At 38.0% G+C, this 17,100-nt stretch overlaps 1 protein-coding gene across 5 annotated transcripts in view; it reads right to left on the bottom strand.

Moving 5' to 3' along the window:
- ca8 (carbonic anhydrase VIII) overlaps positions 1 to 17,100 on the bottom strand; it is a 28,135-nt gene that overhangs the window by 3,907 nt on the left and 7,128 nt on the right. For 3 of the 5 annotated variants that reach the window (XR_009067028.1, XR_009067025.1, XR_009067027.1), the window contains exons 4-8: positions 15,242 to 15,337; positions 12,289 to 12,351; positions 12,022 to 12,070; positions 11,630 to 11,742; positions 5,794 to 5,986 (exon numbers count right to left, since the gene is read on the bottom strand). Coding sequence is in view for 1 of the 5 variants with exons in the window: in XM_057858216.1 (XP_057714199.1) it covers positions 5,852 to 5,986; positions 11,630 to 11,742; positions 12,022 to 12,070; positions 12,289 to 12,351; positions 15,242 to 15,337 (456 nt within the window). In the remaining 4 variants the exon portion in view is untranslated. The other 2 variants (XR_009067026.1, XM_057858216.1) reach the window with 2 other exon arrangements.

Raw genomic sequence — 17,100 nt, 5'->3', positions numbered from 1 at the left:
AACATTTAGTGTTCCTGCGGTTCTGGTAGTTCAATTATAGTGATGGTGGACGCAACCTTAAAAGGTACTACAGTATTTTGAAAGCAGACTATTTTGAGAAGAACCCACATGAATGATTCTTAGCCTGTGCTTAGGAACTGAATTTACTGGAATTTGGATTTTGTCTAGGCCTGGGGTCCTCAATTAGCGGACCGCGGTCCATGACCGGACCATGGCACACCTCTCTGTGGACCCAGAGCAAATGGCGCGTTTCAAAAAATAAATAAATAAATAAACGAATTTTTTTTAAAAAACACTTTTTTTTTTAAACCTATATATTATTTGCATGATTAGCCGATCTATCGATGCGCTACAATTCTATCACTAAATTTTGTTTCATTTTTAGTCAAATATCTTAAATGTTCTCACTTCTATTGTTATCTCTGACAACAATGCACTGATTGGCTGTGAGAGCCTACGTGCTAGCTAGAGTGGACGGACCGCAGCAGGGTGAAACACGAGTCGCAACCGGTACTTTGCAATCCCAAACCGAATCTTACAAAATGGCATGCTCAAAGTTGACCAAGAGAAGAAAAGTGGACAACCAAAATTGCCGTTTCAATGTGGAATAGACTGACAAATATGCATCCATTTTACCGGCTGCAAGTACCAAGCCTATGTGCTTAATATGCTACCGACTGCAAGTACCAAACCTATGTGCTTAATATGCTTCAAGACAGTTGCTCTGATAAAAACTGAAAATGTAAAACGCCATTATGGTAAGGAGCGCAGCTCTTTTGAAGATTCCTCCAAAATCAGAAATGAGAAGGCAAGACATTAACAAGTTGAAGCAGTCATATCAAGAGTCAAGCAAGGTTATTGTTAAATCTATGACACAACAACAAATTGCAATGGAGTACTCACTCAGAGTGCCTTGGGTGTTGGCCAAACATAAGAAGCCGTTCTCTGATGGCAAAATAATAAAAGAGTGTATGACTAAAGTGGTAGCAGCAATGTTTGAAGGAAAGAAAAAGAGGAAATGATAACAAAAATCTAACAAATCTCACCTTCAGATTCATCAACCAAAAGACGCACTGAAGTACAGGCTGATGATGTGAGTAAACAGCTTTGTGACGTTTGTGACCCCCAAATGCCATTTCTCACATTGAGCAATGTTTTATAGTTAAAGTTACTATCAATAATTATGTGTGTACCCTAATGACAGAGCTTGTCATTTATGTTCTGTACATGTGAACATGTACTGTACTACTTGCACATTTTCTTTTTTGTCCAGCAATGTTTTAGTTACAAAATGTACTGTCAATAGTTATTGTTTGCACTTTAATGTCAGATCTTGTCAATTATTTAGTTTACATGTGTAAACATTGTACTTGCATGTTTTTTTTGTTGTTGTTTTTTTTAAGTCAAGAAAATCTTTTTAATTTATTTTTATTTAATCAGAATGTGCATTGTATTTTTGTTTGGTCAAAAGAAAACCACTTTTACCACATTCGACCTGCCTTGTACTTGACCGACATTAATAAATGGACCCATGCTTGTATGAGCAAAATAATTGTGGACCTTCGAGATTTGTATTTGAGGACCCCTGGTCTAGGCCATTTCAAAGTGGAGTCTTTCTGTCAAACATATATTTTTAAATTATGAACACAAAGTTTTACCTCGGTTTCACTGGATCATAACACACTTTCCCGCATGCATTTGAGAGATATCGAGTTAGTGTTTGCAAAGTATGCGTAAAATAACTAAGTAAAGTAAATAAAGTATTAAGCACTTAGTAAACTAAGTAAATAAGGCTCATGTATCGTTACCCCATCCCACAACCTAAGAGGCAGTTTACATGGCGACTCTCTGACACAAAGACGCAATGACTGAGTAGCGGAATGGCCTCGCGTGCATATGGTGGCGGTGAGGACGAAAAATTCTGAATCCTGCCTCCAAAGTGGAGAATTCAATTGCGGGGGATTGAAGGGGGCTTGCTCCGCATGCATATCAAAGGCTCCCGCGACCGGATAACATCAGCACTCGTACACATCCCATTGGGCGTGCGCATCGGTGCTACTAAACATTAAAAACAGCAAATATGGCGGAATGTCGGCTTTAATTTTTCTGTTTTAATAATATTTTTTTTAATTAAATATGTTGAATGTTTCCATTTTTGTGCCTTTTTGAACAAAACAGAAATGCCATTGCTTCGAGTGGGCGGGCATATTTTTTTCCGGGCTGAGGGAGCTTGGTGGGGTCAAAGTGCATCATTTGCTGTCGCCTTGTAAATCTGCACTGCCCCCTATGGCCTGGCATGAATACTACATCGTTTTCATGCAGAATTGCGACATTGTTCGAATGGAGAGGGGCCCATATAAATGCAAATTTGAAATTTTTCGTATTCTCGGAGAACCACCATGTAAACGGCCCCTAAAGCTATACATTGTATTACCTTGCTTTGATGACTTGCATTGACTTTAAACTCACTCGGAGTGAAGTCTTTGCTTTGAAAATTCAGCCCTCACTGAGGCAAAAGTTTGAAGACGGCAGATAGGATTGACTGTGCACGTGTTTTGAGTCATCCTAAAACAACTTTGAAATTGCTGTGTCAATTAAAGGCCAAATGTCAGGGAGGGTTGTGATTGGTTGTGACATTTTTTTTTTTTTTTAACCGCTAAAGCTTGACTGGTTTATCTCTATGTCAGTCTTATTAAAAGACAGATCCATTAGTAGGGATGGCTGGTCTGATTAATTTTTTTAGACTGCCCGGAGGGAAGACTCGAGGTCTCACTTGCTTTGCTCTTGGCGAGGAAACCAACTAAAATTGTTAGTCCTCCGTTATGCCTGGATGGATTAGAATGAAATTTGGTAGGTATATTATAAAGATGTGTATGCATCAATTTTTGGACCCCATTTTAATTTTTTTTTTCTCAGGGCTCATGAATTAGATGAATTAATTGGAGAATTGTTGCTTGTGGGTTCCAATTTAGCCAGTAGAAGGCATGTGTTTTCTTCGGTGTGTTCATTATGTCTCTGGCCAGATTAGATGTTGAGGGAGCAAGCCAGGTAGTCGCAGTTCAATTTGAACATGTTTTCTAACCAAGGCGTTAATTAACTGTTACTGTCTTTGAGAGCTACCACTCGATTGCGATCAGTGTATTTGGCACCTTTGGTTTACATTGCATACTTTAACTCCTGCCTCCTTTCGGGTTTGGGAAAAAGCTCTATCTTTGTTTAGCATCTGGACCGCAACTGTGGTTAAAATGACATATTTTTCCCTTTGGAAACAGTCTGATTGTGGCCGAAAACAACAGTCAGAGCAGGAAGCAAGAACCGAAACAACAGTCCACTGGAGTGAACTGCAGACAATTTCCACAGCTGATTTAATACTTTGTATTGGTACAAGATTATATGAGTTATGAACAAAGTGAATTATCGATAACGGATCCATCAAGATCTATCAAAGTTACATCTAGTGACAAAAAAAAAAATCAATCGAAATAATTACCGTAATTTTCGGACTATAAGTCGCTACTTTTTTCTCTCACTTTTAATTCTGCGGCTTGTAGTCCAGTGCGGGTTATTTGTTGATTTCTTTGGGTTAATACGTAACACTTTATTTGACATCGGTGTCATAAAACCGTCATAATAATGCATGACACAATCATGGGCATTACTGAATGCTTATGACAGATGTCTAAAGAAGTCTTATGGCTGTCAAATAAAGTGTTACCAAATATCAAAACTAGTAATTAATGAAACAACTGGAACAGTAACTGAAGAAAAAAAATAGCACAGAACATGAATTTTGATTGTTATTTATATCTAGTGCTGCAATGCATGCTAGGAGGCAGCAGTGGTTGACTATCTCACCCAGTGGAGCAGGGACGGCCAAATGAAGCTTCTTGAAGCAATGAAGCTTTGTAGCCTAATTGGTTCAAAGCTTCACAGTGGTTTGTTTTGTCTTCTGTCAAATAAAGTGTTACCGGTTAATATCTTTTGGTGTAAAAATTCAATAATACAGTGAGGACAGCTGCGGCTTATAGTCCAGTGTGGATTATCTATGAACAAATGACGTTTTTGTGTCAAATTTGGTGGGTGGCGGCCCACCGGGGGCCCCAGGCAACAAGCAACATGGGGCCCTTCTGAGTCACGTGACACACATACATACTCGCTCAGTATAATGAACACAAAAGGGAGGGGGGGGGGGTTGCGTGCACGTGCAGTCATCTCGGCCATAAAAGTGGCGAAAACTAAGCTCTTTACACACTGACTCATATGGATGAACTTACATTCGTTCATGGACACACGCATTTTAACAGGTGGCCCTCTGCTCGAAATGCGCAACTTACGCCTATTCTCGCTCCCAGAATATGCAGCGCTTGTGACGTAGGACAATAACATGACTGGTTGCTATGGGAATGTACGCATACCCAAGGAACCTTGCTAAAAGGAGTATTAAAATTGCTAAAAAAAAATCGTTTAGGATTATTTTAGATGCATATATGATATATTTTTCTTATATAGTATTCGACGAGGAATACGATAGACCCATTAATAGACTTTGGGGGGGGGGGGGGGGTCACCATTTCTTTAAGTAGTCACGTGAATAATGAGGTGGCCTGTGAAAATCAACATAAAGCAACTCGGCAAGGACTTTCCAGAGAGTACTTGGTGAGTAACTCTTTAAACAATCATGTGGTATTAATAGCTGATTAGACTTTCTTAAACATGTGAAATCTACATGACGTAGTTAGTGCTGATTGGGATTGATAACAGAATCGTTAGATAATCTGCCAGATGATTCCATGGTATTGAAACACTCCCTACACTTGTCGCTGCGACAGTGCAGTAAAGCTGTGTGTGCCAAATCTGTTGGCCCTCTATGGGTCCCTGCTGGCTGGGGGCCCTAGGCAATTGCCTGGTTTGCCTAATGGGACGCGACGCCTCTGTTGGCGGCTTATAGTCAGGTGCACCCGAAAGTGCAGAAATTACGGTAGTACAAGTACTTCAGACTTAAACTAAGTAAAGGTATTTGTTGTTTGCTCTGCACTGTAAAATATTGGCGGGCAAAAACAGTGAATGTTATTCTATGCTGGTGTTTAAGAGTTTTGTGCTGAGGATTGGAAAATTATGTCAGAAGTGGGATACGTCCTTAGAGGGAAATCTTTTAATGGGACGTTCAAAAATAGTCCACAATGAAACCTCTGTGCTTCGATTTCTGTCACACATTTGTAATGTAAAAGTATGGTTGAAAGCCCCTTCAATTTTGTCTAACAGACTGCCGCTCCACCTAATACTTACAAACTCTGCACAGTACTTCACAGGTATGTTTGTCCTGGTGCAACCAGATCAGTATCCACTTACACTATAAACAACAGTCCTCTGTTTTCCTCAACTTTTCCCACAGTGTCTCCTTTTGGTATTTCTTTTTTACTCTCGAGCAGCCTATGAACTCTTCCCCAGTAATCTCCAATTCCTCGCGTCTCACTAAACATTTCAATTCAGGAAATTCTACATACAGTACTGTATTATAAGTTTATTCCCTGGAAACAAAAACAAAGGATTTTAAGTCTTTTTGTCTTTTTAGCCCCTGAGCAAAAAAATATTGCTGTACTCTTAAATAGTGTATGCACTGTGTCTAGGGTAGTGCCAGATTGTAGCACGTAAAATAGGTTAGATCTTTTGAGACGTTATTCATTACAGTGAGGCTCCAGAGGACTGAAGAGCTCAGAGACAATATTCTAGCATTTAACAGAAGAATGACTGTGACGATTCAAAGAATTTTTGATAGGCTCAATCAATTGTTACCTTTATGTTTGTTTCTGAAGGTTTTAATTTTTTTTGAGTTGGCAGCAGGAAGTGGGAATCATTGGAAAGCCGCCCTAACTGTCCGATCACTTAGTGGTTGGGTGGGACGGAAATTGTCCCCCAACATCCCATCATTACCCTCTGGCAGCTCTGCCCCTTTTATATGTGAGCGCAGCCTCCGAAACTCTTCAATCTGCAAAGACCAAAAAAGAAAAGGTAACAGACACAATGAATGAAAAGTTGGGCCAATTTAAATTTTAGATACAATACAACCAATAACAGAACATTTTAGTGTATACCTTATTTTTCGAACTATAAGCCTCTTTTTTCTCTCTGTTTATACTGTACTGTGCGGCTTTTATATTGAAGATGCTTACATATGGCTTTTTTTAAACAAACAAACTTCATATTTTCTCCCCAAAAATAAAAAAGTGAATAATTAGACATATTTCAAAAGAATGGTTTTCCAAATTTTGTCATAACATAGCTCTCAACCGCTACACTAGCACCAATAAAGCTCGCCAGAAGCTTCATCAAGGCAAGGCAAGGCAAGGCAAGGCAAGGCAAATTTATTTATATAGCACAATTCAACACAAGGCAATTCAAAGTGCTTTACATCACTCGAAGATCATAAAAATCACATTTAAATCAACACAACGTAGAAACGAAGACAAAAGATCGCATTTAATCACAGAATAAAAATAAATAAATAAAATAAAAATAAAACAAAAACTACTACTACTAATAATAATTGAAATCAGCAATGGAGATAAAAACAAGAGGAATAGAAAGCAGGTAGATTGAAATATATAGACAGTTATGCAGTGCTAAACAAAAGCGTTTTTAGCCCTGATTTAAAAGAGCTAACAGTTTGAGCATACTTCAGACGTTTGGGTAACTTGTTCCAGAGGTGAGGAGCATAATAACTAAATGCTGCCTCACCCTGCTTGGTTCTTGTTCTTGGAACATGCAGAAGACCAGTTCCAGACGACCTTAGGGGTCTAGATGTCTCATAGGACTCTAACAAGTCAAGCATGTATTTTGGTCCAAGGCCATTAAGTGTTTTGTAGACGAGCAGTAGTATTTTATAGTCATCAGACTTACTCAGAAACTCTTTTGGAGAAGAATATGACTCCATCTGATGCTGTATTCAGCTACATTTCTATTTTTTTTTTTTTTTAAGGGTGGGAATCTACGAATTGCTATGACAAGAGAACACAATGCTAGCATTGATTATCCATTTTTAACTGGCACTCAGAGGACTTTATTGCCACAATATGCTACAACAAGGCTGCCATATAAGGGCTAGCGCTAGCTACTAGCCGTTTTTACGAGGACTTCATCCACTTCATGTTTCGAAGGGAAGGTAAAGTGGATTATATTTCTTCTTTGCAAATCTGACATGTTTATTTTTTAAGCATTTTGAGAACACAAGTTGTTGGCGTTGATGCGTGTATATAAAATTAGTAAACATATTATTGATCAATCAAATATTGCCATGTAAATTCTATGTAAATATCCAATATTAAGACATGGACACCTAGGGCTTATAGTCAGATATGGCATATACAACCCGTAGCAAAATGTATGGAATCACCAGTCTCGGATGAGGACTCACACAGATATTTTATCATGTACAACAAACTCGGATAAAAAGCTTGGAAAAAATAATGAATTAGTTCAAAAGTGCAACTCTTTAGCATTTAGAAACACTAACAGAAATGAATTAAAAAAAAACATTGTGGTGGTCAGTAAATGTTACTTTTATAGAGCAAGTGCAGGGAAATAAATATAGAATCACTCCATTCTGAGGAAAATATATGGAATCATGAGAAACAAACAAAGAAATAACAATCAAAACACATCTCTAGTATTTAGTTGCACCACCTCTGGCTTTTATGACAGCTTGCAGTCTCTGAGGCATGGACTTGATGAGTGACAAACAGTATTCTTCATCAATTGCTGTGGACCTTTTTTTTTTTTTCAATTTCCACCACACGTTTTCAGTAGGGTTGAGATCTGGGATATTTGCAGGCCATGACATTAACTGGATGAATCTTTCCCCAAGGAATGCTTTAACAGTTTTAGCTCTGTGGCATGATGCATTGTCATCTTGAAAAATGATTTTATTATCTCCAAACATATTTTCAATTGAAGGGATAAGAAAGCTGTCTAAAATTTCAATGTAAACTTGTGCATTTATTGAGGATTTAACCACAGCAATCTCCCCAGTGCCTTTGCCTGACATGCAGCCCCATATCATCAAGGACTGAGGGAATTTTAATGTTTTCTTCAGGCAGTCATCTTTGTAAATCTCACTGGAACGGCACTAAACAAAAGTTCCAGCATCATCACCTTGTCCAATGCAGATTCTTGACTCATCACCGAAAATAACCTTCATCCATTCATTCACAGTCCATGATTGCCTATCCTTAGCCCATTGCAGTCTTGTTCTTTTCTGTTTAAGTGTCAATGATGGTTTCCTTTTAGCTTTCCTGTATGAAAATCCCATTTCCTTTTGGCGATTTTGCACAGTTCTGTCACATACCTTGACTCCAACTTCCTCCCATTTCTTCTTCATTTGTCTTGTTGTACATCTTCTGTTTTCAAGACATATGGCCTTTAGTTGTTTGTCATAATGTTTGGATGTCTTCCTCGGTCTACCAGTATACTTAACTTTAACAACCTTGCCATGCTGTCTGTGCTTGGTCTAGATTTTTGATACAGCTGACTGTGAACAGCCTACATCTTTGGCAACCATATGTGTAGCGTTACCTTCTTCAAGAAGTTTGATAATGCTCTCCTTGGTCTCAAGAGACATCTCTCATGTTGGAGCCATGATTCTTGTGAATCCACTTGGTCCAGCAGCCCTCCAAGGTGTGATAGCTGCAATGTTTTTAACTGCTGACTAACGAGCAGATCTAATCTGAGGCATGGGCCCAATTAAGGAAAGAAAATTGACTGGGGGTGTCTGTATTTTCTACTCAAAATGGAGTGATTCCATATTTTTTTTTCTTCATAATGGAGTGATTCCATATTTATTTCCCTGCACTTGCTCTATAAAAGTAACATTTACTGACCACCACAATGTTTTTATTCATTTATTTTAGTGTTTCTGAATGCAAAGGAGTAACACTTTTGAACTACTTCATTGTTTTTTTCAAGCTTTTTATCTGAGTTTGTTCTACATAATAAAATGGATGAGTGAGTGCTCGTCCGAAACTGGTGATTCCATACTTTTTGCTAGGGGTTGTATGTGGATTTATTTCTAAAATGTTGTGAAATTTGGCCGGTGCGGCTTATAATCAGGTGCGCTTTTATAGTCCAGAAATTACAGTAATAGTGTCTAATTGAGCTCATGCCTGTCATGCCCCCACTACTCGATTAGTAGACTAGCAGCTGGCGATGCAGTGCCAGTGAATACTGTATTCATTCATATACATTGATTTTGCTTTTTGAGCTGTATTATACATATTGAAAGATGAAATTGTCACTACTTGAGAGTGTGCTCACATATTGCCTATGTAAGTAGATAACACACTGTTTATTTGTCTTTGCAAAGATGAATTTGACCTTCCCTACTCCAAATATTTGCAGTGCACTCGAGAACTCCTCAGGCTGTTGCCAGTTCTGGGTGGTTATGGACAAAAGTAAAAGAAGCTTTAGGAAAACTAGAGGAAATATACAGACTGCATGCAGTGCATGTTGAGCATGGCAAGGTAATGTGATCAACTGAAGACAACAGGCACGGCATGCCTTTGGAAATGGACGGTAATAACAATATAACATCTCTATATCTGTTAGCATTTTGAGATGAACGCAACGGATTTAAACCGTGATGGAGAAGATGCTTACATTAGTCATGTGCAATCAGTGACAATGGATAAATATACACTTTGGAAAAGATTTTCTGTACATCTGATAGTATTCATCTGACTGAGGTATATTGGCTCCAAAATAAAATTAAGAAAGTACTTGTGGTTTATAAACAGATTTATGACCTGTGATCATCTAGACAGCATGGCAACTAGTACATGAGAAGTCTATGTATAAACATGCACACTCATGCACACCCGTTCATGTTATGTGCACACAGACTTGAGGACTAAAAATAGCAGACAAATGTTTGCCATATGTCCTCTGGAATTACTGGAACTGTTCTTTAAAACACATATTGTATATGTTATTAAGATTGTATCTAAAAAAAAAATAATAATAATACACAATGAACACAAAAACACAATGAAGCACATTAGACTATGTTTTTTTCTACCTTTAAAATTTAAATGTATAATTTTCGTACTTGGAGTATAGCACATTTTTAAGTAGTTTAGTTATATTTATCTTTTATTACAGAACAATGAAATATGCTTGCATTTACTGTTTTTTTTTTGTTTTGTTTTGTTTTTTTTTTTAAGTTTAAAGCAACACTAGGTAACTTTTCAGTTTTGGTCAATTTTAGTAATGCCGGTGGACAAAAGTGGTTCTGTTTTGCCGTAAGGAAGACTGTTTCTGTTAGGGTTTTGTTTTGGTTCCCTCCTAGTGTGTACCTGTGATTGCCCATTGATTTCACCTGTGGTGCCTGCTCCTAGTGCATCCTCCAACCTGAATCCTCCTGTGTCATCCAGCTGTTCCCCAGTGTCTCGTTACCCCTTGTCTGCGTGTGTGTATATATGCTCCCATTTTCTTTTCACTTGTTGTTGCGTCATTGTCAATGTCAATTTACAGTCCTGTCCAAACCCTCGTGTACCAGTCCTTCCGATTAAGTAAGTTTTGGTTTGAACATTGCCTTTTTGATCCCCAGTCCTTTTGGTTGTACTTTGTGCTTTTGTTAGTTATTATTAAAATGTTTTTTGAGTTCTCCGCCACATGCCTTGCTGCATTATTCTTTCCCTGCATTTGGGTCCACACCACTGGCCTGCCCGTGTTTTCCTGACAGTTTCCCATGAGGACCAGTGCACACCCGCACAGTATTGCAAAATCATGATTTCCCTGTCACCAGCAGAGGGATTAAACGACATTTCTGTTTCCAGAGACTGTGTGAAGAATGAAAAGTAATCAGTTAATGAATCCTGTTGTGGCTAAACAACAGCATATGACAGTTAGCAACCGTGTGGCTTAGTATGTCTAAGCCCCCCCCCCATCCGAACTCGTCACGCCAGCTAGTGAAGGCCAATGTGTTTTCTTGAGTATCTTGGTAGCCTCCCTTTTTTCCCTCCTCAGACAAAACTTTTTGTCTCTTTTGTTGCTCTTCCATCTTTGCAGAACTACCTCGAAAGCGTTCGCATTGACTTCTGTCGTTATAATGGATGGGGAAAGGGGATGTGACCTATGCCGTAAAGCAGTCAGCACATTTGTAGTTTTTTGTGTGTCACCCTCCTCAAAGTTAATTAGTAGAGATTAAAGCAATACTGCCCCCTAAAGATATAAAAAAGGTGTCATTCAACTAGTTGTCAGTCAACATATCATCACAAATGTTATGAAAATATTTTACTGTATAATTGTTGATTAGTAACCTGGTGTTGCTTTAAGAGTTTTTTTTATAATAATTGTTTTGTAAATATACAGTATAAGTTTTTTTCCCTGTTCCTGCTGCATTTCCCAGTGCAATGTTAATGCTTATACTGTACATAATGTTAAACAGACTTACAATAATAAACATTTTCCTGGGAACAATAAAAAAAAGATTAAAAATACAGTAGATAGCGTAGGTACAAGAGACCCATTCAATGTTAGATTGCTACATTTGATTTATAAAACAGCAATAATTACATTGATTGTTTCACTTCTAATTCTAAATATGAAATACAACAATGCATTCCGCTCAAACATTTACCTGTAATTGTGATATAGTTAGAGGGTAGCGGTAAAGGATCCAGGTCACATTCTCACTACAAGGTGGTGTGGTCAGAGATCCTTTATAAACCCAGTAGTCTCTCAATAACGGATCTGAGGGCAAGGATTAGTGTTAGGGATAATAGCTGTCTTAATAAACATCTTTGAAAGTGGTTTTAAAAAAAAAAAAATATATATATATAGAGGTTGATCGTGATGCCATAATAATAAATTAACTGTACACTGAATTTTAACTGGAGTCTATTGACCAACAGAAATGAATTGTCACAAATATATAACTAAATATGTTATGATTATGAATATTTTTTTTGTTCTTCAATTGTTTGTTTGATACCATGCACTGATATACCAGTATTTGAAGTTTTTCCTCACCAGGCAGCAAAGTGTTTGGGTTGAAGCAGGGAATTATCTTGCTCTTCCCCTAAGGGGTAAAAAAATAAATAAATAAATAAAAAAAAAAAAAAAAGGAAAATATATATAATTAATGAAAACATGTCCGCAAAATGTGCAAGTGTGGGTAAATAAATGCATTACTTCTAAGATCAATATGGCCTTGTATTTTTTAAAAGCTCTTCAGCATTTCTTCATCTGGAATAACATTGAATCAAAAGTACGATGGCATTTCTTCATCCATCTCACCTTGTACTGCAAGTCCTGTAGAACCTCAGTGATGGCTTTCAGACCCAGATGCTCTTTGCCAATCTGTCGCCACGTTAGATGTGAGAGGTCAACAGAGAAACACGTTATCTTTTGAGGACAAACGTGACTGTAAAATGGATTCTAGCTAACCACATGTGAAAACACGTTACCTTCCTTGGATCAACAAGCTCATACAATTGAAGGATGGGAAAACATAACATTAAAAAACACCATTTATTTAAAAGGCACTGTTGCTGAAACATGTTTCATAATGATGTGTTTTTAAAACACAGACTGCACATGTACCGATAAGCAGAATAAAGCCAAATTTGGACAAAATAATTCAAAATGTTTCAGTGTTCAGTGAACTCCCCAAACGCACAATTGTCATGCAATTTGCATTTCAAACAAAAGTGCTGAGGAAATTTGCAATATTTAATCTGGAATTACACCACAGAAAGAATGAGGATGATAAGAGAACCAGAATTAGAACTTGTTATACAAGTGGTTCTTGTGTCTTGTGCCCTTTTCATGCAGGGCAAAAAAAAAAAAAAAAAAAAACTGTGGCTATGGCAAATACGCAGAGGTGGGTAGAGCAGCAAAAATTGTACTCAAGTAAGAGTAGCGTTACTTCAAAATAATATTACTCAAGCAAAAGTATAAGTAGTCGTCCAAAAAATGTACACAAGCACAAGTAAAAAAGTACTTGGTGAAAAGAGTACTCAAATAATGAGTAACATTATGAGTAACTGCTTACATTTTTGTTTGATTTTTTTTTTTTTAAACAATAGTATTTTTTTTTCTCAGCAGAAGGTTATCTATATGAACTGTTGTTATAAGGATACTGTACAATAACCCATTACATAACCACATTAAGCCAAATAAATACAAAAAAAACCCATTGAATTTCGGCGAGAGAAAAAAACAAATGACAGAAATGAAGCATTATTCATCCAAAGAGCATGAGTGCCCTCTAGTGGAAAAATAGTTTGCTAGTTTGAATAGTGAATAGTTCCTTCATGGTTCCTATTATAAAATTAAAAGGATCATATCTCCAGTTTTCTGTGGTCAATCAGTGCCAAAGAAAAACTGGGAGAGAGGCTAAAATCCGTGCTTTCGAGTCATGTTGAGGGCGGCGCTCTATTTCAAATACATAGCATTGTACTTTGACATATTTACGTAAAATAAATACTAACTGCCCATTTTTGTTTTTTTTGCTTTTAACAAAAAATCGAGACAGCATTACGTCTCTCTCTCTCTCTTTCTCTCTAACATATATATATATATATATATATATATATATATATATATATATATATATATATATAGGGATTTAAGCATTTATTCACAATAATTTTCAACGGAAAAAGCTCTGTGTCTGTGTTTCCACTCGGTCAGCTTTAATGGCCACGCCAACAATGCTGGCTAATATGCCAGCCTTGAGCTCCCATAGGGCATTTAGTCCTACACCGGGCAGTCCTCAAGTGGCCATCTGTCCTCATGGCCCACATGGCGTCCTTCGGAATGTTGCTGTGGGACTCCCTGATGTGTAGGAAGCATAAGAGTACCTGCTGGAGTTCCTGGCGGTCCCTCTTAAACTGTTTTGGTACGAACTTCTCCAAGGATGTGACTTCAGAAGAGAGGAAGAACAAGGCCTTGGAGTGGCCGACCGGCAGGAAAAGGAGCAGAGTCGAGGAGGGCAGAAAGGAGACGGCGAGGAACAGGGACTTGTACAAGTCGGGGAAGCTGACCAGAAAAGGCAAGGCATAGAAAGGGGCTATGTGACTGTTGAAAGACGAGGCTCACATCCTGGTAACACCACATCGATTATTTGCACTGCCTGAATTATAAGATAAGAAAATTAAAAATCTCATACGCATTTATTATTTATGTTTATTTAGATTTCATACTTGCACGTCACTTTTGAGATTTTAACTTATCCTGCACTGTATAGGGAGATGCTCCACAATTTCATTGTACAATTGTATAATGATAATAAAGGACTATTCTATTCTATATTAAGTTGTGATTGTATTTAAAATTTACTAATAATCTATTTATGTTTTATTCATACTTGATTCTGCATGTTTTCCTAACTATTAAGTTTCTGATGTTAAATTGAGTGATTTATCAGCTGTTGAAAACTTGCAGTAAAAAAAAAAAAAAAAAAGTTGCCATTTTGGGTAAAAACTTATATGATATGTTAAATATTGCTAATTATCCTGAAAATATAGGCGAATTTTATAGCCATGTTAAGTTTTGTTATACTTATATAAAAAATAATCTGGATTTTATAAGGGAACGACTTTGAATTTTTTGATGCGGCTGCTCATGAAGACTCATATATGACAAAGGTAGGTGCCTGTTTTGGTTTTAGGTCAATAACAGCTTTGGTTTTGAAAATATTTGGAATTTGAAGTTTTTGAAAATAGGCCCCCTACGGATCGGCCCTGTGCCCCGTGTCATGTCAAGTATTATGAAGTCTATGGGAGTACATGTAACGCGTTACTACCCACCTCTGCAAATAGGGACGAAAAGAAAGTGAAAGTTACAATACGTAAGTATTGTTTTTGTTTATAAGTCCCAAATAGCTCATTTCAAACAGATGATCAAAATAAAATGTGTGAAGCACGGTAGGCTATACAACAGGGGTGGGCAAACCGGTCCTCGAGGGCCGCAGTGGGTCCTGGTCTTTGTTCTAACTGATCCAGCACAGAGCTTTTAACCAATGAGGTTTCAGTGGAAACAAGAAGCACCTGATTGCAATCAACTGATTGCACTTAAAACACACCAGATTGGTGAAAAGGTGTCCTTTTGATGGGTTGCAGCAAAAACCCGCACCCACAGCGGCCCTTTGTGGAATAGTTTGCCCACCCCTGCTATACAAGGAAATACGCAAAACATCTTTTAATGGATTGGGTTTTTTTTTTAATAACACTCGTGTTTTGCTCACCTGAACAAAAAGAGCAATGATGAGCACTCCATTCTTTTTCCCCAAAGCATCTTCCAGAGAATTAAACAGTGTGCTGTTCCAGTGGATCAGATGGAGCTACGAAGAGAAACAATTGAATGTAAGCTGAATTTGAAAGGTCACTGTCGTCAGCAGGTGTGTAGATTTGAAGTGACTAAAGGGTTCCAAGTAATCAGCTGCTGATGACTCAAGACCCTCATGAAAGGTACTATAGTCAGGGGAAAAGATTGTAAAACCGTATCAGTTCTTCTTACCAAACAGATTCAGGTTGTGTATCTATAACAGTGCACAGCTTTCTGTCAGAATGTTGGCCCTTGAGGGGCAGTCACATTTGAGATGTAATCAGCAAGTTAGCTAGTCTCATCTGTAACTACAGTATTTCCCTGTAGAGAAGTTACAGAAAAGCGCTATGACCAGTTTTCAAACAAAGCATATCAATCTCCTCTGTGGATCATATCAATTAACTATTTTCATCAACTATGAAATCAAAATAAGTTTGGATAGGTTATAAACGACCAACATTTACACTGCTGGCCAAGATTATTGGCACCCCTGGAACTCTGTCCGATAATGCTAAATTTCTCCCAAAAAATGATTGCAATTACAAATGCTTTGGTCGTACTATCTTCATTTATTTTGATTGCAATGAAAAAAACACAAAAGAGAATGAAAAAAAATGTAATCATTATCATTTTACACAAAACTCCAAAAAATGGGCCGGACAAAAGTATTGGCACGCTCAGCCTAATACTTGGTAGCACAACCTTTAGACAAAATAACTGCGAACAACCGCTTTCGGTATTCATCACTGAGCTTCTTATAATGTTCTGCTGGAATTTTAGACCATTCTTCTTTGGCCAACTGCTCCAGGTCTCTGAGATTTGAAGGGTGCCCTCTCCAAATTGCCATTTTCAGATCTCTCCACGGGTGTTCTATGGGATTTAGGTCTGGACTCATTGCTGGCCACTTTTAAAGTCTCCAGTGCTTTCTCTCAAACCCTTTTCTAGTGATTTTTGAAGTGTGTTTTGGGTCATTGTCCTACTGGAAGACCCATGACCTCTGAAAGAGACCCAGCTTTCTCACACTGGGCCCTACATTATGCTGCAAAATTTGTTGGTGGTCTTCAGAGTTTATAATTCCATGCACACAGTCAAGCAGTCCAGTGCCAGAGGCAGCAAAGCAACCCCAAAACATCAGGGAAACTCCGCCATGTTTTACTGTAGGGACCGTGTTCTTTTCTTTGAAGGCCTTGTTTTTTTCCCCGTAAACTCTATATTGATGAATTTTATCATCTGACCAGAGAAAATTCTTCCAAAACATTTTTGGCTTTCTCAGGTAAGTTTTGGCAAACTCCAGCCTGACTTTTTTTTTATGTCTCTGGGTCAGAAGTGGGGTCTTCCTGGGTGTCCTACATAGAGTCCCTTTTCATTCAGACGCCGACGGATAGTACGGGTTGACACTGTTGTACCCTCGGACTGCAGCACAGCTTGAACTTGTTTGGATGTTAGTCAAGGTTCTTTATGCGCTATCCGCACAATCTTCCGTTGAAATGCCTTGTCAATTTTTCTTTTCCGTCCACATCTAGGGAGGTTAGCCACAGTGCCAAGGGCTTTACAAATATTGATGACACTGTGCACGGTACAGGAACATTTAGGTCTTTGGAGATGGACTTGTAGCCTTGAGATTGCCCATGCTTCCTAACAATTTTGCTTCTCAAGTCCTCAGACAGTTATTTGGTCTTATTTCTTTTCTCCATGCTCAATGTGGTAAACACAAGGACACAGGATAGAGGTTGTGTCAACTTTAATCCATCTTAACTGGCTGCAAGTGTGATTTAGTTA

This window comes from Corythoichthys intestinalis, chromosome 14, assembly GCF_030265065.1.
Source record: "Corythoichthys intestinalis isolate RoL2023-P3 chromosome 14, ASM3026506v1, whole genome shotgun sequence".
Taxonomy (NCBI): Eukaryota; Metazoa; Chordata; class Actinopteri; order Syngnathiformes; family Syngnathidae; genus Corythoichthys; species Corythoichthys intestinalis.
Note: the sequence above shows the minus strand (reverse complement) of the source record. Positions and strands in the feature narration are given on the sequence as shown.